Source organism: Artibeus jamaicensis, unplaced genomic scaffold (genome assembly GCF_021234435.1).
Source record: "Artibeus jamaicensis isolate MK-2021 breed Jamaican fruit bat unplaced genomic scaffold, CSHL_Jam_final contig_64, whole genome shotgun sequence".
Lineage (NCBI taxonomy): Eukaryota > Metazoa > Chordata > Mammalia > Chiroptera > Phyllostomidae > Artibeus > Artibeus jamaicensis.
Window position 1 is genome coordinate 6027202 of NW_026521911.1, and position 22404 is coordinate 6049605.

Here is a 22404-nt window from a genome sequence, read left to right on the forward strand (position 1 = left end):
ATTGGCTGGGAAAGGCTAAGGGACAGACATGTGGTCATCTCCCATTTTGGGATTCAGAGTCTGGGCCAGGTGCAAATGCACCAACCGTGGTGACCACCGAGGAGGGGAGCGGCCGGACTAGATTCAAAGCTTGGACTCTTCTCCTGCAGGACATACGCCTCTATTAGAGGATGGATTGAGGGAGGGAAGGAGGAGATTGGTTGGGAGGATACTGCACAAGTCCAGGCAAGAAACAGAGAAGAGATGATCTTGGGTGGGCCTGAGGTTCAGGGGTCACTGGAAACACAAATTAGCAGTGAAGGACTAGTGGGTGAAAGTCCTTGTAGAATCAGCAAGACCAGGAGTGTGTCTCCTTGTCTCCTTCCCTGACAGTGTCTGTTTCACCCTCAGTGCCAAATGGCCCAGAGGTAGACTCATGACTGCCCCAGCCTTCATCTTTTTCATACCTTGTCCCAGCCCCATTAGTGGTAGGGGGAGTGGTCCCCATTTTCCAGGTGAGAAGGCTGAGGAGCCTGGCAGGGACTCACCAAGGTCATCTGAAGCAGAGAACTTGGGTCTCGTGCTCTTCGGAGGGAGGTCACAGCTGCCGTCTGCTGCTGTGCTTGGCCTGGGGCAGCTGTCTTCTGGGTCAGAGCCAGCGTCCATAGGCCATCGCCTGGTCCAGCGCCTGGAGGGGTCATCCAACCTCCCCTGAGGACGCTGGCTCCCTGCTTGTTCCTCCCCCAGGGAGGCTGACTGCAGGTCTGGTCTCACCCTCCTGACTGTGTCCCGCTCCCTCAGTGAGCCTTGGCTTTCCCATTCATTCCACAGGGACAACAGGCCTGGGCCTGCCTCGCTTCTGTGGCCTGTGATGGGGTCAGGTGAGGTCCTAGCCTCTAAAAACCCTTTTTGCGTGAATGCTTCAAAGATATCAGCGAGTGGGTGTGTTGGTGACCATGGTGACAGGTGACCTCAGACTGCCTTCCCTGAGAGTGGGGGCAGGTAGGTGGGGCTTGCTTGGAGTGGCCAGGCCATGGACCACTAAGGGGCCGCAGGGCTGGCCTCGGAGATCAGAGCCCTCACAGAGTGGCTCCGGGGGCTGAACGCCCCGCTGTCGGGCACAAAGCACCTTATGTGGTAGGTGTCAGGTAGAACGATGGGAAATTGCCAACAGCTGAGCCTTTACAGTCCTGTGGTTCAACCTGATGTCATTTATCCCTATTTTAGAGAAAAGAGGATCATGATGGCACTTGCTCAGTGTCACACAATGAGTTGCAGGACTAGAACAAAATTGGCTTCAGGTCACACTGAATTGCATAATTTGTCTTTCTTCGTCTCACTTTCTGCTTCCAGAGCCTTCTCTGGCCCCAGCACTCATTTCTGCCTGCCCCACGTCATCTTCCTCCCCCTCTGATGTCAATGTCTCATTGATTAGTGTTTCTCCTTGGCTGCCTGAATACACATAGACTGCGAAAAAGCCAGTATCACAGTAAGGCAAGTTGTCATATTTTTGCTGGTGGAGGATCTTACCTTCAGTTTGCAAAATACGCATCATCTGTGAAATGCAACAAAGCAAGATGCAATAAAATGGGTATGCCTGTTACCTGGCTTACTAGGCGTGCTGGGTTGAAAGCCTATTACACACTAAACCCACTAGCCTGAAGGGCAGGGGTAGGTGGTTTGTGCAGCTGGTCTTCAAAGGAGGTTGGTCACAGCCGCAGCCTAGGAAAGAGAAGACCAGGGCTGAGGGGAGGCCAGTTTTTAAAGATACTTTCAAAGGCCTTTTGAGATTATGCCTTGCCTTGGCACTCTGTGTAACACCTCTGCCTCTACCATCAAAAGTCCCCAGGGGGCCCTGGCTGGTGTGGCTCAATGGATTGAGCGCCAGTCTTCGAATGCAAGGGTTACCAGTTCAATTCCCAGTCAGGGCACGTGCCTGGGTTGTAGGTCAGGTCCCTAGTAGGGGGCACACAAGAGGCAACTACACATTGATGTTTCTCTCCTTCTCTTTATCCTTCCCTTCCCCTCTCACTAAAATAAAACATCTTAAAAAAAGAAGTCCCAGGGGAAGGGCTTTGTTTCTGAAGTGAAGGGGACTGCCTTTTCCGAGCACCTCCTTGTGCCCAGCAGCCTGGTAAGGACTTCGTATTCGTCTTCACAACAACCCTGCAGGGTGGAAATGGACTCAGAGTGCATAAATACCTGGGCGGTGAGAGAATGCATCCCAGCTGCGTCCGAGGCAGCCAGGCCAGTGTTGGGGGGCCACTGGTCTGGTCTGTACCCTGCCTGAACCCGCAGTACTCTCTTCAGGGGCACTCGGACTGCCGTGACTGGCACAGGTGGTGCTGGCCACTGAGAAAGAAGCCCCGGCTGCTTCGTTGTGGAGCTCACAGCCTGTTGAGAGAGACGGAGATCTAAATAAACGGGCCGTTGCATTGTAACACATGCAGTAATGGAGGTTTGGTCTTGGCTAAGAGCTAGCACTGGGAAGAGGGCGTCTCCACAGGGCCTGGCACGTAGTCAGGGCCCCATGGTATCTGTGGCTCTGAATGAAAGCTTCTGGCCTGTCCTCTAGGGTATTTCTGCCTTGTCTTCACACCAATTCCAAGTCTTAAGAATAGAGTAGTTTTTTACTGAGCCCTTAAGGTTAGTAAAAAAAACACGTACTGTGTGCTGAGCCTTATATCAGGTCCTGCCTAGAGTAGGATACAAAGAAGAAAAGAGATGGCCCTGCCTTCTTGGAGCTGAAAGTTGGATATTATGAAAGTAAACTGTTACCTGTGTGACCAGCATGAGAATCAGGAGTCAGAGAATATCAGTGGGATGAAGGCTTCCCAGACACAGCCCATGGGGAGGGGAATGGCAGAGGGAGGGCTATTGTGGCTCAGGGAGAAGGGAGCAGTAACTCTTGCTGTATTCTGCACTGGCTCACATAACAAATGCCTACTGTGTTCCAGGCATTGGGCTAGATGCTGGGGAACCAGGGTGAACAAAACCTGACGTAGTTCCTGCCCTCAGGGATCTACAGGCATGTCTTGGAGGGGTTCTGGGTTTGGTTTCAGACCACTGCAATGAAGCAAGCCGTAATCTTTTTGCTGGCCAAGGGTCTTGCCTTCAGTGTGTAAAAAAACATCTGTGAGGTGCAATAAAGTGAGGTGCAATAAAACGAGGCAAGCCCAAACCTAATACAGTGGATGAGGATGACTTCAGGCAAGTAATTAATTATAAGAAGTTCTGTAAAGAGCTCAGAGCCCTTATAAGAGGGCTCTGAATTGAACCGTGGTGTTTGACCCAGACAGGAAGATCAGTCAAGGCTTCCTTGGGAGTTTGAGCCGAGATCTGCAGGGTGAGCCAGGGGAGGAAGGGGCAGTGTCCCGAGAGGGGCTAGTGTGGGCTGAGGCTGGGGAGGCAGGCGGGGGCCTGCATGTGCAGGCCTGGAGCACCAGGAGCAGAGGCTGCTTCAGTGGAGGGGATGGGGGCCCATACAAACCCAGCGCGATGCGATCTCGGCTTCAGTGGAGGAAGGGGCCACAGGTGCAACAGAGGGTGAGGGTGGTTCTCATCGAGGACAGGGTGTTTGAGGTGGACTTGGAAGGAAGACAGGGGTTCGGCTGATTGTGTGAGTGGGGGGGGGCGGCGGAGATCTTGGGAGATAGGATGCTGCAGACAAAAAGCATGCACACAGAAGTGGAATCTTTCAAAGGTGTAGATCCTTTGAGAAAGTGCAAGAAGTTGACTGGGGACAGAATAAAGGAGGGGAGGGCTCGGATGTTACCTTTGTGAGATTAGAGACGTTCACCAGCAGTAACTAGTATAAGCTTACTGGGGCTTATTCTATGCCAGCATTGTGCTTTATTTCATCAGAACACAGTCCAGTGAGGTTGGTATCTTTGCTCCACCTCACAGAGGAGGAAACTGCGCTCCGGAGAGGTCGAGGTATTTGGACCCACGTCTCAGTGCGCAGGGAACCTCGAGGGAATTAGTCCTGACTGGCTGAGCGTGACCTGCTTGTTCCCTGTTCCCCGCAGCGCTGCCACCATGGACAAGATCCTGGAGGCAGTGGTGACATCGTCCTACCCGGCCAGCGTCAAACAAGGGCTGGTGCGGCGCGTGCTGGAAGCCGCGCGGCAGCCCCTGGAGCGGGAGCAGTGCCTGGCCCTGCTGGCGCTGGGCGCACGCCTCTACGTGGGTGGCGCGGACGAGCTGCCGCGCCGCGTGGGCTGCCAGCTGCTGCACGTAGCGGGCCGGCACCATCCGGACGTCTTCGCCGAATTCTTCAGCGCGCGCCGCGTGCTGCGCCTGTTGCAGGGTGGCGCCAGCCCGCCCGGCCCCCGTGCGCTCGCCTGCGTGCAGCTGGGCCTGCAGCTGCTGCCTGACGGGCCTGAGGCCGAAGAGGTGTTTGCGCTGCTTAGACGAGAGGTGCTACGCACCGTGTGCGAGCGCCCAGGGCCCGCGGCCTGCGCGCAGGTGGCCCGACTGCTGGTGCGGCATCCACGCTGTGTGCCCGACGGCCCGCACCGCCTGCTCTTCTGCCAGCAGCTGGTGCGCTGCCTCGGTCGCTTCCGCTGCCCGGCGGAGGGCGAGGAAGGCGCCGTGGAGTTCCTGGAGCAGGCTCAGCAGGTGAGCGGGCTCCTGGCGCAGCTGTGGCGCGCGCAGCCAGCCGCCATCCTGCCCTGCCTCAAGGAGTTGTTTGCCGTCATCTCCTGCACAGGTGCGTGTGCGCTTAAACTGGGGTTGGGGCAGGAGCTCGTGCGCATTGAGGTTCTGGGTGTGTGCCAGCACAGGTGGCTGTCCGTGCGCGGTCTGCTCAGCGTGCCCACCTGCCGTGGGGAATGTATGTGCCTCAGGCGAATGCACAGGTGGAACAAGTGATGTTCCAATATGTAGTTAGCAAGCCTTTGTGGAGCACCTGCTGTGAGGCCTGGCCTGTGGTGGGTCCTGGCGCACAGGGAAAAACAGACCGCCCGGTGTGGGAAAAGGACGAACCCAGATTAATCTGGCCAGAGGACCCTGGGGCTGCATGAGACAACAGGACATCATGCCCTCCTTCCACCTCTGGGTCAGGTGGGTTTCCTAGAATTGGTGACTTTTGAGCCAGATGTTGGTGAGAGGGGCAGCACCAGGCGGCAGGGGTAAGGTGCTCAGGGCAGGCAGAGGGAAGGTCTGGAAACACAAAGTAGCCTCTAGGTGTCAACTCTGAAATGTAAAATCTTGGTCCTCCACTGAGAACTGGAACTTGGATTATAGTAGAAATGACTGAAATAAGAGCTGTGCCTTCCTTGATTATAGGGCTGTTTAGGGGAAAGGAAGGTCGTGGGCTTGGCTGCAGGAAGAACGAAGGCTGGGTGTGTAAGAACCTGGGTCCTTACACAACTGGACGGCAAATTTTGATAACTGAACATTCCTTCTCACTTCTGTACCTTTGTCTGGGTGGGTCCACCTGGAATGTACTCTCTCCCCAAGCCTGTTGAGGCCTCTTTCCTGCTCTTGCCAACTCCAGTCCTATCCTTTCTTATAGGCCTTGCCTGTTCACCAGATGGGGATCGTTGCTGTGCGTGTGCGTGTGCGTGTGCGTGTGCGTGTGCGTGTGCGTGGCGAGCTCAGAGCTGGGCCTAAAGCGGTGCCAGTGAAGGTCGGAATGAATTAAGACCGAAGCAGAGGCTGTGGTGCCGAGGAGGTGGTCTGGATGTGCCCTTTGAAGAGCGTGGGGAGGGGAGGGGCACACCTGCCTTCTAGGCTTAGCCCAGCCCCCTGTTCCAGATGAGGAGCCACCGTCTAGTGCCCTGGCCAGCGTGGTCCAGCACCTCCCACTGGAGCTCATGGATGGTGTTGTCCGGAACCTCAGCAACGATGACAGTGTGACGGACGCGCAGATGCTGACTGCCATCAGCAGGTGGGCCGAGGACCTGGTGCTGGTCGGGTCTCTCTCCTTCCCAGAAGCCCCTTCCTCTGGGCGGGGTCGCTGGGCTAGATTTAATGTCTGAGGGTCCAGGCCCTGGTGCTTGCCCGCTCGTCCGTATTTCCTCGAGCCCTGCTTTGTGCCGGGCCTGGGGCTGGACGTGGGAGACACAGAGGGCCCTGCGCTCGTGGTGCCCCGGGCTGGGCACCAGCTCTGAGGCCCCGGACAGCTCAGCGGTCGCTCAGTCCCCTTCTTTACTGGCAGGTGCGGGTGGCGGTATAAGACATCGTCAGCCTTCCACGGGGGCACAGAAGGCGAAAGTACTTTTACTGGGTGTTTTCCGAGTTCGGCAGGTGTGCTACATGGAGTCTGGGTGCTTTTCAGCTTGCAGTGCTCTTGCACATCCCTCATCTCGTTTGAACATCATCACACCTGTGATCGAGCCATACCTGCTCATCCAGTGATCCCAGAAAATGCCCCCTCACCTCCGGCCTGCAGACCTCAGGCTCTGCAGACCCCATTCACCTGGCGTGTCTCGTCTTGTCGTGCTTTCCGTACTTGTGTACAGACCCACTGTCTCCACTGGGCCTGCCTGGACTCCTTTAGGGGGTAAGGCTGTGTGGGTAAGAGTGCGAGAAGTAAGGGACCCGAGTTCAAATCCTGGCTCTGCCACCTTTTGCCTGTGTGACTTGGGACAAGTTACTCACCTTCTCTATGCTGCAGCTTTCTCATCTATAAGTTATACTGTAACTGAACCCATCTTATAGAGTTGTTTTGAAGATTAAATTAGATGGTAATCAGATAATACATGCAAAGTGCCTAAAAGCTGTTATTATTGTAGTTACTGCTACTTTGGTTTCACATCGTTCTACCTCTTTATAATGGGTAGGCCAGAAAGTCCGTTTAGTTTTTTCCATAAAATGAAAGGTACATTTTTCATTTTCACCAATAACTTCATTGGTTTGGATATTTTGAGTATGTTGGCTGGCTCCTGTGTGGTAGAACGTTTATTCTTCTCGGCTAATGTTTCGATCTCATTGCTGTCAACTTCAACCAGTCACCTCACCACGGAGCACCGTCCAGTGAGGAATCTCCGGCACCAACCTTCCCAAACCACTTTTGACACGTTCAATCAGTCACAGCACCTTCTCCCACACACTGCACAGATCTTTTTTGGGGGGATTTCAGTTGCATTTTCCCTTTCATGAAATAATAGAGCATAATATGCTGAAAATGTTGCTTATTTTCTTCCATCTTCAATATTAAAATGGCTATACAAAAATTCACCTAGTTTGATAAATTTTATTTAAATGCACGCTGATATGACAGCTGTCACAATACAATCCAACAAAATTGTTTTGAATGAAGTTAAAGACAATGAAGTGCTGCTAGAGCCACCTTATAGAAAAAAACAAAGGAACTTTTTGGCCAACCCAAGAGTACAGTCTACCTGAGAATAAGAACAACGACAGTGACATTTTCCTGGGCACCTGCTAGGCGGCGGCTCTGTGCTCAGTGTGCACAGGTGTCGGTGCGCTGTGGGGTCAGGTGGGCTGAGAGGTGTGCCTGGTGCAGAGTGAGTACCACGTAAGCATTACGGTTAGATTTCTTAATCTGTGCCGCAACCCTGTTCTTAGTAGGCATTGTTCCCATTTTACAGAGGAAGAAACTGAGGCTGAGAGAGTAAATGACTTGCTCCAGTTCACAAGCCTTGGTTTGCTGGAGCCGGAGTTCCTGGCCCCGGGGCCCCAGGGTCCGGGCCAAGGCAGCTGAAAACCCTGCTTTTCCACTGCAGCCCGGCATGTGTGGGGGCGAGGTTTGGGGTGTTGCGAGGGCCAGGCTGCCCTCCTGCTGGGCTGGGAGCCCCAGTTTCCACCAGCTGCCTGTGTGGGGCTCATTTGCTTATTCATCCCACGCAGCCCAGGACTGCCCTGTGTAGGGTGAGTCATTGTGCAGCCTCAGGACGTTATGGTTAGTCCCTGGGCTGCCACCACCCAGGCATTTGGGCCTCCCTAGCTCCTGTGTCACTGTCATTGTCCTCCCCAGGATGATCGACTGGGTGTCCTGGCCCCTGGGGAAGAACATTGACAAGTGGATCATTGCACTGCTGAAAGGCCTGGCCGCTGTTAAGAAGTTCAGCATCTTGATTGAGGTTTCACTCGCCAAAATTGAGAAGGTTGGTGGGCCCCGCCCAGCCCTGGCCCTCGCTCATGTTCTCGGCTGCTTGGCTCTGGCCAGGGCCGTCGCGGGTCTGAGAGGCAGAGCACCTGGGCTCTCACCCGAACTCTCTGTGACCTGGGACAATTCACTGCCCCTCTCTGAGCCTCAGGTTCCCCCATTCCTCCCTTTGCTCATTCAAACATATATATTACCGTAGGTGTGTCTGTCCATCCATCCATCCGATATCTAGCTGTCCGTGTCACTGTCTGTCCATCTGCCCTGGCCCATGAGCGCCTCCGTGTTCTCACTGCGGAATGGGTCTGCTGCTTTAGCTCCTCGGGTGCCCCAGGCCTGGGGCCTCCTGACAATTGACTCTCTTCCAGGTTTTCTCCAAGCTTCTGTACCCCATCGTCCGGGGAGCCGCCTTGTCTGTCCTCAAGTACATGCTCCTGACCTTCCAGCACTCTCATGAGGCCTTCCACCTGGTAAGGGCCCACCCCTGCTGTGTCCCCCACTGGCCGGGCTGGAGGCCAGGAAGGCTGTCTCCGTTCAGGGTTCAAGGTCCAGAGCTTAAAGCCCAAGCCTTTGAGGCCCAGATGTTAGGATTGGAGGAATACTGGAGACCCGAATTTACAGAAAGGAAAATGAGGCCAATTTGAACGGCCTCCCTTCGGGCCCGCAGTACGGCGACGAGCCCGGAATGAGGACGGCTGATGTTCCCTGGGGGACAGCGGGGTGCCAGTCGTGGTGCTGAAGGCAGCCCGTCTGTGCTCTCACTTGACTCCCAGAGCAGCCTCAGGAAAGGGGTCCTGCCATTTTCTCCACTTGTCAGCGGAGGAGACTGACATTTAGAGAGGTCGAGTCCCTTCCCGGACCACGGCTAGTGGGCAGCGCGGGGCGGAGTCTAGCCAGGTTGGTCGGACTCCTGACCCAGTGCCCTCCCTGTACCCCGCTGCCTGCCAGCACCCAGGGGACCCGGCCTCCCTCTCAGGGTTCTTCTGCTCGCTTCCGGGCCTGCCCTGGGGAAGGACAGCCTGTTGCCCCAGGGGCTGCCTGCCTTCCCGCTGCCCGCCTCCTGCAGACCCGCACATGGGGCTGCAGGTTCTGAGGGCCCCTGGTCAGGGCAGAAGCTTCCTGCTTCCCCATCTGCTGTGGGAGAGGCACAGAACCAGGGATTGGGGTTTGGGGAGTTGAGTCCCAACTCTGCTCTTTGCCAAATGCCGTGACCTTGGGCCGGGCACATACCTCTCACAGCCTGAGCAGAGGTAAACCCCTGGGCTGGTGGGAGAGTTGGTTGTGGTGACATTTGTTGAGCCTGCTGCATACTGGGGACTTGACAGACGTTGGTTTCCTTCCATCCCTTTCCTGGGCTCCCCCAGACCCAGTTCCCATGGCCGGATTGTGCCCCCACCTCGGGCATCCTGGTGTGGCCCCTCCAAGGGTTTGGCAGTGAACTCTCTGCAGCACAGAGGGAGGATGTGGTTCAGACAGACCTGGTTTGGGCTCTGCATCTGGTCCGAATCAGATGCACGGTGACATCCTCAGCAAACTCCGTCACCTCTCTAACCTCGACTTCTTCATCTGGAAGATGGGGGTAATAATCACCGCCACATAAAAACATTGTAAGAATGAGGTGCTCGGCATGTCTGTTTGGTGAAAGCTGATGGCGTTTGTCTGAAGAGGTGGCCACTCAGGCTCTGTCCACCAGATGCCCAGCAGCTGGCGTCACTCCTGGGCGGGCGGAGAAGCGCTGGTCACTCAGGACTCTGGGCAGGTCAGTTGGTCGAGGCTCAACAGCAAGAGCTTGGGCTCAGGCTTCCCCTCAACTGTGAGGAGGAAGTTACTGATCCCGTCTTACAGGGGAAGAGACTGAGGCAGGGTGTCTAAGGCCACAGAGCCTGTAAGGAGAGTCTCCTGCCTGCGGGGCTCAGCACCCCGGGGAGTGGGTTGTGGTCAGGCGGGCAAGCCTCCCGCCGCAGGGAGCTCTGGGTGTGCTCCGCAGTGGCCAGCACCCCACGTTCCGGGCTGGGGACAGGGCCGGAGCCTGACCCCCCGCTCTGCTCCCACAGCTCCTCCCTCACATCCCCCCCATGGTGGCCTCGCTGCTCCAGGAGGACTCCAACTCGGGGACCAGCTGCCTGGAGCAGCTGGCGGAGCTGGTCCACTGCATGGTGTTCCGGTTCCCGGGCTTCCCAGACCTGTACGAGCCCGTCATGGAGGCCGTCAAGGTGAGTGACAGTGCCCCCCTGCACCCTCACTCGACTCTGACGAGAGTGTCAACTTGGGCCTTGCTCGGGGCCCTGCTGCAGGTGGGGGCAGCCCCCATCGTCTGTCCCTGGAGGTCTTCCATCACCTCCCCCAGCCCGTCCTGTGCACACCGAGCTCGTCCCCAGGTGGATCAGCCTGTCTCGTGATCACTCTGAGCCCGTTCACACTCCATTCTCTGTGACTGTAAACCCTCCCTGGTTCTGCCTGGGTAGCTCTTATATGTCCTGTAAGGCTCTGCTTCAGTGTTCACCTCCCTCAGGAAGCCGTCCCCTGTAACTCCCGATACCTCCCGGACCGAGTCAGGGTGTCCCTGGGCTCCCACAGCCCCAGGGCTCCCCTCTGTCACCCATCGTCACTGTCCGCCTGTGACCGTCTCCGCACCCCAGACTGTGAGCACTCCAGAGCAGGTGGTGTTTACAGTTGGTCACGTGACTTGACGGACACCCTACCCTGTGCCAGGTCCAGACCCAGCACTGGGGACACAGCCGTGAGTCACCTCTGTTGTGGAGCCTTCAGCCTTGGGGCAGGTGACAGACTTCTCTAAAGAAGCTCCGACCTAAGCAGCTTATGAGACACCCGTAGGGGTCAGCCAGGAGCAGCGAGAAACTCGAGGAGGGAGAGACCAGACCGCCAGTGAGAGGGAGGAAGGGCCTGTGGGTGGGGCCGGCTGGGACGGTGGCGGACATCGGTGGACGGGCCACGTTTCACGGGGTTTACCCGTACGTCGTCTCTTCTAATGCGTGCGAGAAGTCTGCCAAGCACATACTGTTGGTATTTGCTTCGTCGATGAGGAAGATGAGGTCTGGAGAGGTCTGGCGACTTGCGCGAAGTCACAGAGATAGGGACACAGCCAGGGCTGGGATGCTTCACACGGAGGGCAGGTCCACGCACCGGTGGACGATGTCTAGGTGGGTAGCGGCCCTTTCAAAACCTCTGGTCTGACTTCCATTCCTACACTAGGCCAGAAACGGGCAGGGAAGTAACCCGAAAAGCGTCCCGTTACATAGTACCTAGAAGTGCTCGTGCTCGTTAAAATGTAACAGATGTCTTTTATTAAGTACAAAGTTGAGCTTGCAGGAAAGTAAGGGGGAATCTCCAGGGGCCAAAGAGAGAAAACAGTTGCAGAGTGGTGAGCAGTGGTGTTCTTTTTGCCCTGGGATGGGGAGGGAGGGAAGGTGAGGTGGCCAGTGGTCAGTCACCATGGGGACAGGAGCTGAGTGAGGCTCGGGGCCTGCCCCTCGTGAGGAGTTCGCACCAAGAGGCCCACATAAGCCAGGACCAAGAAAGGCTTTACTCTTAGCAAGAGTTGATCTAGAAAAAATAGACATATGGTCCCAAATGGATGTCAAGCCATCTTTTCTGGCTTGGGCTAGACTCCGCATGGGAAGAAAAGGATATTTACAATTAGCGGCCTGGGCTCCTGTCAGCTTACGGGTTCAAATTCACACCATCTCAGGGCTGCGGGGCTCCCGAGCTCGGAACACTGATGGATAGTAGTCGCGACAAAGGAAACTGCTTTTAAGCCACAAAGATAAGATTCTTCTGAAGAGAAGTTTACAATCCAAAAATTACAAAACACTCAAGGAAACAATTCACTGTGAGCGAGAGCTGGTAGGTAGAATAAACAAAACCTCTGGCGTTTTCTTGGCTCTTCTGGGTTTTTTTAAACGTCACGTGAGAGAGAGTTTCATGGAGCTCAGGCACCGAAGAAGGGGCTGCTTGGCTAGGCTGAGCTGCCCGTCACCGGAGGTGGGTGGGCCGAGGGGACAGGACTCCCACTTGTTAGAAGTGACCGGTGCCGGGTCCTGTCAGTGTGAGCTTCTGGTGGGCAGGGGCACATGGCACGCTAAGCTCTGTGCCCAGGAAGTGTCCGTGAGTGAGCGAATGTGGCCGTAGGGTGACCGGAGGATGCTGTCATGTGAGCCCAGAGGAGAGGGCACAGCCCTGCCCTGGGCCGGGAGGGAAACCCAGGCTGTGCGCACCAGGGCCCGGCCGGATCCGGGGGACCGGGTGAGGCTGCCGAGGCCTGTGCCACCAGGTGCGGGCAGGCGGGCTTCCTGAGACAGCTGTAGACAGTGCGAGGCTCTGCTGGAGAAGGTCCTGGAAACCCTTGTGGGAGGCTGAGGGTTAGACTTTTAGGGATGGGGACGGGCAGAGGGAAAGGTGTGGGGGTGGGAGTGTGTCCGTGGGGTGGGGGGCAGGGGGACACGTAAGATCAGCAGAGCAGAGGGCCTGGAGCACCCGGCCGAGGGGCTCAGCTTCCGCCAGCAGACCTGGGCTTTTCGGACATTTCCACAGCAGTCTTGACGTCAGAGGAGGGGACCCACCCCAGGCAGCCTGACACAAGCTCGGAGTTTCTCTAAAACCTCACTTTATTTCAGAGGTTCCGGTATGTATCGGGTAACTACACTTGTTGAATATAAACCTGTTTCTTCCTTGAATGTCAGAGGCCACAGCTCCAGGAAGGCGCACTGCTTCGGCGTGCGCGCCCCTCGGCGTGGGCCGGCGTGGGCCGGCGTGGGCCGGCAGCCCCGGGGCGGGATCGCGTGTAAGGTTCCCTCACGTGTGTCCTGTGAGCGAGCGCATCCTTCTTTGTGCCTCGGCTCCTTTATGGATAAACTCTGGGAAGTTCTCTCACACAGACCGTTGTGTCAGGTTATGGCACTTTCTCTGGGGGCGGTGGTCCTCTCGAAGGGAAACATTGCAGCTGCACATTAGGAGCTTGGAGTTATTTGGAAGTTCTTGTTTTCCTAAGAGGACAAAGTTACCTTCCTTGGGGACATGGCGTTTGATGGTTTCTTTTCTTTTCTTTTAAGATTGAATTTATTTCAGAGAGGAGGAGGGAGGGAGAAAGAGAGGGAAAGGAACATCAGTGTGTGGTTGCCTCTCACGCGCCCCTTGTTGGGGACCTGGCCTGCAACCCAGGTGTGTGGGCTGCAGACCAATCAAACCGACGACCCTTTGGTTCGTAGGCCAGCACTCAATCCACTCAGCCACACCGGCCAGGGGGGCATTTGATGTTTCTGCCTTAGTGTAGATGTTTTTGCTGCTTCTGTGTGCACATGCGTGCACGGGGCTGTCTGCTCTTGCCCCTCTAGTTTGCGTTGTGTGGCGCGGGGACCAGACAGGAGATAATGGGGAGGAAGAAGAGTGGACTAAGGCCACCTGGGCCCAGAGCTCCTTATTTCACCTCTGGCAGCCCCTGCATTTTTTATCGTCCCTGAGAGGTGACTGACCGACCCAATAAACCGATAAGTGGTCCTGACAAAGGACCAGGCAGAACTCCCGCCAGAGGGTGTGCGCCAGGCAGACGGGCGCTTTGGTGCTAAGCTGGTTTGAAGCTCTGGAGCCCCGAACAAATCTAGGGACTGAGCTCAGGATCTGGAAATAAGCAGGGCTCGCGTAACTACTGTGACTGTCACTTACATCTACTTAGTAACTCTACATGACACATAGGTGTTTTTCTTTACAGTATATCGTTAGTAGGGTCAGTGCTTGGTAATATTCTTTTAGGTGCATCTGTTTAATGTGAACAAGAATAATGAGTGGGAAAGCTTGCTAGTCCCCGAGCCCATGACCCAGGGCCCATACCTCAAATCCCTGGGATACTGTCACCATCCTCACTGTAGCAGCAAGTTCCAGGGGGCGGGGGTGACTAATTCAGAAAAGCTGACCCTGCAAACCTAGAAGTGGACGGCGAAGCAGGAGTGTCACTGCGTGTGAGCACAGTGACAGTCTGCAGTGCCCCCTGACATCAGGTAGGGGTGTCCTCACTGGACAAATGGGGAAACTGAGACCCAGGGAGGTTAACTGACTGAGGGAGGCTCACAGACCATGGCCAGACAGCTAATGAGGACAAGAGTTGGGACTTGGACCTGGGGCCAGCGTGGTCATTGCTCAGGGTCTGTCACACCCTGGGCTCTTCCTCAGATGGCACAGATTCTTCACGTACCGCCTGCATGTGCCCAGCAAATTCTTTATCTGAGTCTTAGTTTTCTTTCATTCATTCAGTGGGTATTTTACCACCTTCTTAAGGCAGTTGTAACATGAAAGACCACATAGAAGGCCCTGATATCAAGGCAAGGACCAGGAATAAGTTTGAAAGCAGGAGACTATTCACACACGCCTCTAGAACATCTGTGGGGAGTGTGTGTGGGTGGGTGGGTGTGGGGTGGGCTGCAGTCCAGGAAGGCTCCCCAGAGGAGGCGATGTCTTATGGGCTGACCCTTGTGCCCACTCTCCTGCTGGCTTGTTCCCTCCTCAGGACCTTCATGTCCCCAACGAGGACCGCATCAAGCAGCTGCTGGGGCAGGATGCCTGGACCTCGCAGAAGAGCGAGCTGGCTGGCTTCTTCCCCCGGCTGGTGGCCAAGTCAGACACGGGCAAGACTGGTTTAATCAATCTGGGCAACACGTGCTACGTGAACAGTGTCCTTCAGGCCTTGTTCATGGCTTCTGAGTAGGTGCTGCTTTTGAGCCCCCTCTCTGTCCCTGCCTCTCTCCTTTGGTCTCCCCGGTGTGTGAAGATGAGGATGGGGGTTGGAGGGGGTGAGTCCTGCTCTGCACTGCTGGCATAATTCCCTGAGGACCGTGGGTGCATGAAGGACAAGTGAGGGACCCAGAGGTCCCCAGGCCTCTGCCAAGCAGTGGGTTGGGACTGGATGGGAACTGGAGGTGGGGCTCCAGGGCCTGGGCCGCAGTGGGGAGGGCATTGCCGACTCTTGTCCTGGACTCCGTGGGTGGGGTGTGTCTTCCAGAGTGGAGCTCCCCACACCCTGGCTTTAGATGCTCCGCGCGCCCCACCTTTGCTAAAACAAACAAAATCTTTGCTGTCGACAGCTACCTATCCAACTTCGGCTTACTTAAAAGTCGCTCAGGGTTTCGGCCCCAGGAGTGGTCCGTTCCCCGACTCCACTTTTCCTTCTCTAGTGTGTGTGTGAAAACGGACATAACATAAAATTTACCATCTCAAACATTTTTAAGTTCGGTGGCATAAATGCATCCACATTGTTGTGCAGCCGTCACCACCACTCACCCCGTAACTCTTTTCCGTCTGTCAACCTGAAACTCTGTGCCGATGAACAATCACGTCCCATACTTTCACTGCCCCCTCCCCCAGCCACCATTGTATTCTCTGTCACTGATTAGTGGAATCCTACGGTATTTGTCTTCCTGTGGTTGGCACAGTTCACTTAGCGGAGGTCTTCAAGATTTACCCATGTTGTAGCATATTGCAGCATTTCTTTCCTTTTAAAGGCTGAATAATATTCTATAAACCACAGTTGGTGATCCGCATGCTGCTCAGTGTGCAGCTGAGTTGCTTCCATGTTTTAGCTGCTGTGGATAACGGTGCTGTGGACACAGTGTGCAGGTATTTCTTTTAGACGCTGCTTTCGATTCTTTGGAAGTAGAATTGCTGGGTCATAGAGTAATTCTATTTTTAGCTTTTTGAGGAATCTCCATACCATTTTCCGTAGTGGCCACACCATTTTACATTCCCACCAGCAATGCTCAGGGTTCCAGTTCTTCCATACCCTTGTCATCACTTATTTCTGTTTTTTTTTTTTTTTTATTAGCCATCCTAATGGTGAGGTGGTATCATTGCAGTTTTGATTTGCTTTTCCCTAATGACTGGTGATGTTGAACATCTTCATTTGCATATTGTCGATGTGTACATTTTCTGTAGGGGAATGTCTGTTCAAGTCCACTGCCCAGTTTTGAATTGGGTCATTTGTGGGGTTTTTTGTTGAGTTTCGGACTTCTCTATGTGTTCTGGATATCAATCCCTTCTCAGATGCATGATTTGCAAATATTTTTGCCTATTCTGTGGGTTGCCTTCTCACCCCGTGGACAGTTATTTTTTAATTTTTGCTACTGAAAGAGGCTGCTTTTATTTATTTATCACTTGAGATTGCGATTGACATTAACATTAATATAGCGATTTGATATATGTATATTTTACTGAATCATCACCATAATAAGTCTGGGTAACTCTCATCACCACACGTAGTTACAGATGTTTTCCTTGTGGTGAAAACTTTTAAGATTTACCCTCAGCAACTTCCACATACACAACACAGCGTCGTTAGTGTGGTCGCATCACACCAACTGCACACGGGCTGCACATCACAGCCCCCGACCACATTATTTCATAACTGGGAGTCCGCGCCTCGGACCCCCTCACCTCTGCCTGCTCACCACTGCTAACCCCTGGCAGCCAACAGTTCATTCTCTGAATCTGTGAGTTTGGTCGGTTGTTTTTTCATTTGATATTCCACCTATAAATTTGATCATACAGTTTTTGCCTTTTTCTTTCTGACTGTTTCACTTAACACAGTGCCCTCCAGGTTCCTTTAGTTGCACAAATGACAGGGTGTCCTTTTCTCCTCCCGGCCGAATGTTATTTCCATAGCTCACATTTCTCGATGCATTCGTCTCTCTGTGGACATTCAGGTTATTTCTGTATTGCAGATACTGCTACAGTGAACACGGGGGAGCAGATATCTTTTCCAGTTAGTGTTTTTGTTTTCTTTGAATACTCACTCAGGAGTGGAATTGCTGGAACACATGGTAATTCTGTTTGAAATTGTTTTTGAACCTCCGTACTGCTTTCCGCAGTGGCTGCATCAGTTGGCAATCCCAGCAACAGGGCGCGAGGGTTCCCTTCTCTCCACGTCCTCGCCAGCACTCGTTTGTTGTCTTGGTGGCGGTAGCCATTCTAGCGGGTGTGGGGTGATTTCTCAGTGTGGTTTGGATTTGCGTCTCCCCGATGGTACTGAGTTACCTTTTCACGCACCGGTCGGCCACCTGTGTGTCTCCTTTGGAAAAATGTCTATTCAGATCCCCTGCCTATTTTTAAATCAGATTGGGTTTTATATTTCTTGTTTGGGTTTTTTTTTGGTATTGAGTTGTATGTGTTATTTATATAGTTTGCATCTATAAATATGCAGAAGCTTTTTGGTTTAGTGTAGTCCCACTTCTTTGTTTTGCTTTGCCTTTGCTTTTGGTGTCAGTTCCAAAAATATATTATTGCCAGGATCAGTGTCAAGGAGCTTATAGCCTATGTTTTCTTATATGAATTAGATGTTTTCAGATCTTACATTCAATTCTTAATTGATTTTGAATTGATATTAGTGCATGGTGTAAGATAGTGGCCCAGTGTTTGCAACACGATTTATTGAAGAGAATGCCCTTTCCGCATTGAATATTCTTGGCACTTTTGCTGTATAGTAATTGGCCACATATGCATGGGTTTATTTCTGGGCACTCTGTTCTGTTTCATTGATCTGTGTGTATGTTTTTATGCTAATACCATACTATTTTGATTACTCTAGCTCTGTAATATAGTTTGAAGTCAGGGCGTATGATACCTCTAGCTTTGTTCTTCTTTTTCAAGATTGCTTTGGCTATTTAAAGTATTTTTGTGTTTTCATACAAATTTTAGGATTGTTTTGTTTCTGTGGAATTTAGATAGGGATTTATCAAATCTGTAGATTGCTTTGGGTAGTATGGATATTTTAACAATGTTACCTATTTTTCTCTATGAGCACAGTATATTCTTCCATTTATTCGTATTTTCAGTTTCTTCAGTGTCTTATAGTTTTCCATGCACAGGTCTTTTACCTCCTCAGTTAAATTTACTCCTAGGTATTTTATTTATTTTTTTGATGCAATTTTAAATGGGTTTCTTATTCTTTCTTTCTGGTAGTTTGTCATCAATGTATAAAAATGTGCCAGATTTCCAGGTCTTAATTTTGTATCCCGTTACTTTACTGAGTTCATGTGTCAATTCTAGTAGTTTTTTTGGTGGACCTTGAGGGTTCTCTATATAGTTTGTCATCTGCTAATAATAATAATTCTTCCTTTCCATTTCTTTTTTCCTGGATGCCTGCATTTCTTTTTCTTGCATGGTTATTGTGACTAGAACTTCCAATAGTATGTTGAATAAAAGTGGTGGAAATGGACATTCTTTTCTTGTTCATGATCTAAAGGAGAATGCTTTTCGTTTTTCCTGTTGAGTATGATGTTGGCTGTGGTTTTGTCATATATGGCTGTTACTAGGTTGAGGAATGCTCCCCTTGTTCCCACTTTGCTGTGTGTTTTTATCATAAATGGGTGCTGGATTTTGTCATATGCTTTTTCAGCCTGTATTGATATGATCATATGGTTTCAATCCTTTACTTTGTTTATGTGGTGCATCACATTAATTGATTTGTGAATGTTGAACCAACCTTTCATCCTAGGAATAAATCCCACTTGATCATGGTGTACGGTCTTTTTATTTAATGTGTTACTGTAGATATGTAGGTGCTTCTCTGTTGGGTGTGTAAATATTTACAAGGGCTATATCCTTTTGTTGGATTAATCCCTTGATGATTATGAAATGTTCTTTTTTGTCCTTTGTTATAGTCTTCATTTTAAAGTCTGTTTTGTCTGATGTAAGTCTTTCTACCCCGGCTTTTTGTTTCCATTTGTGTGAAATATATTTTCGCATCCCTTTACTTTCAGGCTGTGTATGTCTTTCAGTCTGAGGTGGGTCTCTTGGAGGCAGCATATGTATGCGTCTTATATTTTTTACCCATTCAGCCACCCTGTGTCTTTCGATTGCAACATTTAGTCTGTTTATACTTAAAGTAATATTTTTTTATTGATTATGCCATTACATTTGTTCTATTTCCCCCTTCTGTTCCCCTCTACCCTGAACACCCCTCCCCCACCATTCCCCCCTTTAGTTCATGAACACGTGTCTCAAGTTCTTTAGATTCTGTATTTCCCCTAATATTCTTACCCTCCCCCTATCTATTTTCTATCTACTGTCTCTGCTACTTATTTTCTGTACCTTCTCCCCCCTTCTCCTTCTCCCACTCCCCCGTTGCTAATCCTCCACATGATCTTCATTTCTATGGTTCACTCCTGATTTAGCTGTCCTCTTAATTTGCTTTTGTTTTAGGTGTGGTTGTTGATAACCACACCTGTGAGTTTGCTGTCCTTTCACTGTTCATCTTTTTTATCTTTTTCTTAGGTAAGTCCCTTTAACATTTCATATAATAAGGGCTTGGTGATGATGAACTCCTTGAATTTGGTCTTATCTGAGAAGCACTTTATCTGTCCTTCCATTCTAAATGAAAACTTTGCTGGATAGAGCAATCTTGGTTGTAGGTCTTTGGATTTCATGACCTGGAATACTTCTTTCCAGCCCCTTCTTGCCTGTAAGGTCTCTTTTGAGAAATCCACTGACAGTCTGATGGGAACTCCTTTGTAGGTGACTGTCCCCTTATCTCTTGCTGCTTCTAGGATTCTCTCCTTCATTTGAATCTTGGCTAATGTAATGATGATGTGCCTTGGTGTGTTCCTTCTTGGGTCCAAGTTCTTTGGGACTCTCTGAGCTTCTTGGATTTCCTGGAAGTCTATTTCCTTTGCCAGAACGGGGAAGTTCTCTTTTATTATTTGTTCAAATAAGGTTTCCACTCATGACTGTTCCTCTTCCCCTTCTGGTACCCCTATAATTCAGATGTTGGAACGTTTCAAGATGTCCTGCAGGTTCCTAAGCCTCTCCTCATTTTTTTGAATTCTTGTTTCTTCATTCTTTTCTATTTGGTCATTTTTTTCCTTTCTTCTCGTCTACTCCCTTGATTTGAGTCCCAGTTTCCTTTCCATCACTATTGGTTTCCTGTGCATTATCATTCATTTCAATTAGTTTAGCCTTCATATGTTCCTCTAATTTGTGACTAAAATCAACCAGTTCTGTGAGGATCCTGATCACCAGTGCTTTGCACTGTGCATCTGAAAGTTTGGCTATTTCTTCATCACTTAGATTTATTGGCTCTGGGGCTCTGAGTTGTTCTTGAGTCATGTTTTTATCTGTTTGTGCCTGTTATGTATGTGGAGCGGAGCCTTAGTTGTTTACCAGGGCGGGGCCACCCAGGTCGCTGGGTTGTGACGCTGTATGTGGGGGCGGGGTCAGAGAGGGAGCAATGGCGGTCCTCTTTGCTCCCCCAGTCCGTCCCACCGCTCCCCCCGCCTGTTTATCTGAGTGGAAATGTGCGAGCCTGCCACCCTGCGCCGTACGGTCTCAATGCTCTTCACTGGTTTATCAGCAAGCAAATGCTCGACCGACGGCAGACAGCCAGCGGCGCCTCTTCCCTGGGTTCCGGGCACCTGGGATCCATGCCTTTGGCTGCCTGCGCACCACCCCTGTTGGGGATCTTTTTGGCCAACCCACTCCGCTGCTGGCTTCGCCCCTCTTACCGGTTTAGCTGAGCATTTTGTTGTTTTCGGAGTCCATATCGTCAGTTTTCTGTGTGGTTTGGTTGCGTTTATTGTTGTTAAAACTTTATTGTTTTTAGATTTGGTTGTGCGGGGACGCAAGGTGTTTCCACCTACGCCTCCATCTTGGCGGAAGTCCTACTTAAAGTAATAATTGATAGGTATGTAGTTGTCATTTTATTATTCATGATTTTGATCTTTTTATTTTTTTCTTCTTAAAGAAGTTCCTGTAACATTTTTTGTAATATTGGTTTGGTGGTGATGAACTCCTATAGCTTTTTCTTATCTGGGGAGCTCTTTATTTTTTCCTTAAATTTTAAACAATAGCCTTGCTGGGTAAGTAATCTTGGTTGTAGGTCCCTGCTTTTCATCACTTTGAATATTTGTGCCAGTCCCTTCTGGCCTGCAAAGATTTTGTTGGGAAATCAGCTGACAGTCTTATGGGAGGTCCCTTGTAGGTAACTAACTGCTTTTCTCTTGCTGCTTTTAAGATTCTCTCTTTATCTTGAACCTTTTGCATTTTAATTGTGATGTGTCTTGGTGTGGGCCTTTTGGGGTTTATCTTGTTTGGCACTCTCTGCTTCCTGGATTGGTGTCCAGGTTTTCAATCCTTTAGTCTTCTTTTTCTGGTGCCCCTATTATGTGAATATTGTTACATTTGATCCCAGAGATCCCTTAACTATCTTAATTTTTAAAAAATTCATTTTTCTTTTTGCTGTTCTGATTGGGTGTTTTTTACTCATCTTCCAAATCACTGATTTGATCCTCTGTGTCAATCTACTGTGTGTATGCATTTTTCCCCCAACAGTAAGCTACTCTACTGTTAATTCCCTCTAATGTATTCTTCATTTCAGTTACTGTATTTTTCCTTTCTGACAGATTCTTCTTAATGTTTTCTATATCCATTTATGTTTCCTATCTCTTTGTTAAAGTTCTCAGTGAGTTCATCTGTTCTTCCCCTACATTCATTGAGCATCTGATAATCAGTGTTTGAACTCTGTATCTGGTAGATTGCTTGTCTCCATTTTGTTTGGTTCTCCTTCTGAAGTTTTACTCTGTTCTTTCTTTGGGTCGTGTTTCTTAGTCTCTTCATGTTGACTGACTCTGTGCTCATGTCTCTGTATTAGGTAGATCTGCTACATCTCCTGGTCTTGGCAGAGTGGACTTAACATTGTAGGTGTCCCGTGGGGCTCTGTGGTGCAGTCTCCTTGGTCACCTGTGCTGGGTGCTCTAGGGGTATCCATTGTGTTGGTTGTTTGTGACCTTCTGTTGGAGTTGAGTCTCGATTGCTGTGGGCCAGACAGTGGGAGGGACTTACCCTGAGGCTGACTGGCTGTGAGGAATGGCCGTGACCACAGTGGATGATCTGTTGTGCAGGGACTGACCCCATCGAGTGGGGTTCGCTTTAGTGGGGCTCTAGTGTGGTCTGAAGCCAGCCACTGGATGTGTTGGTTTTGGGGTCTCTTGGGAGAGGCTTTGGGACAGTCCAGGTTCAGCTACTGCCTGTGTCTTGTCCCGAGCTACCTGGTAGGAGGTACAGAGTGATCCGCAGTTAGTTGCTGCCTATGCTGGGCTTGGTGGTGCCTCAGAGAAGCTAAGCTGTGAACTGAGGTTTGTTGCCATTACTGCTAGATTTGGGGCTACTTAGCAATAGTTGTGTTGTACGCTGAGGTGAGATGCTACTTGTTAGGGCTTTGCAGACCTTCAGGATATTTTAGGAAAGTCTGCAGTGTGAGCAGAGACAGGCCATTTGTATGGAGATGCTGCTGGAAGAGGTTCAGGTGGAGCGTTGGAGCTGGGTGAGGCAGGGTCTCAGGGAATCATGAGGCAGGG

General features: G+C 51.3%; 1 protein-coding gene across 4 annotated transcripts in view; it reads left to right on the forward strand.

Annotated features, from left to right (window-relative positions):
• USP35 (ubiquitin specific peptidase 35) overlaps nucleotides 1-22404 on the forward strand; it is a 32701-nt gene that overhangs the window by 2541 nt on the left and 7756 nt on the right. For all 4 annotated transcript variants that reach the window (XM_037138549.2, XM_053670830.1, XM_053670831.1 and 1 more), the window contains 6 exons: nucleotides 4008-4690; nucleotides 5740-5872; nucleotides 7925-8054; nucleotides 8422-8523; nucleotides 10108-10266; nucleotides 14571-14764. In XM_037138549.2, the coding sequence (XP_036994444.2) occupies nucleotides 4018-4690; nucleotides 5740-5872; nucleotides 7925-8054; nucleotides 8422-8523; nucleotides 10108-10266; nucleotides 14571-14764 (1391 nt within the window). In that variant the 5' untranslated portion in view covers nucleotides 4008-4017. The remainder of the gene's footprint in view (nucleotides 1-4007; nucleotides 4691-5739; nucleotides 5873-7924; nucleotides 8055-8421; nucleotides 8524-10107; nucleotides 10267-14570; nucleotides 14765-22404) is intronic.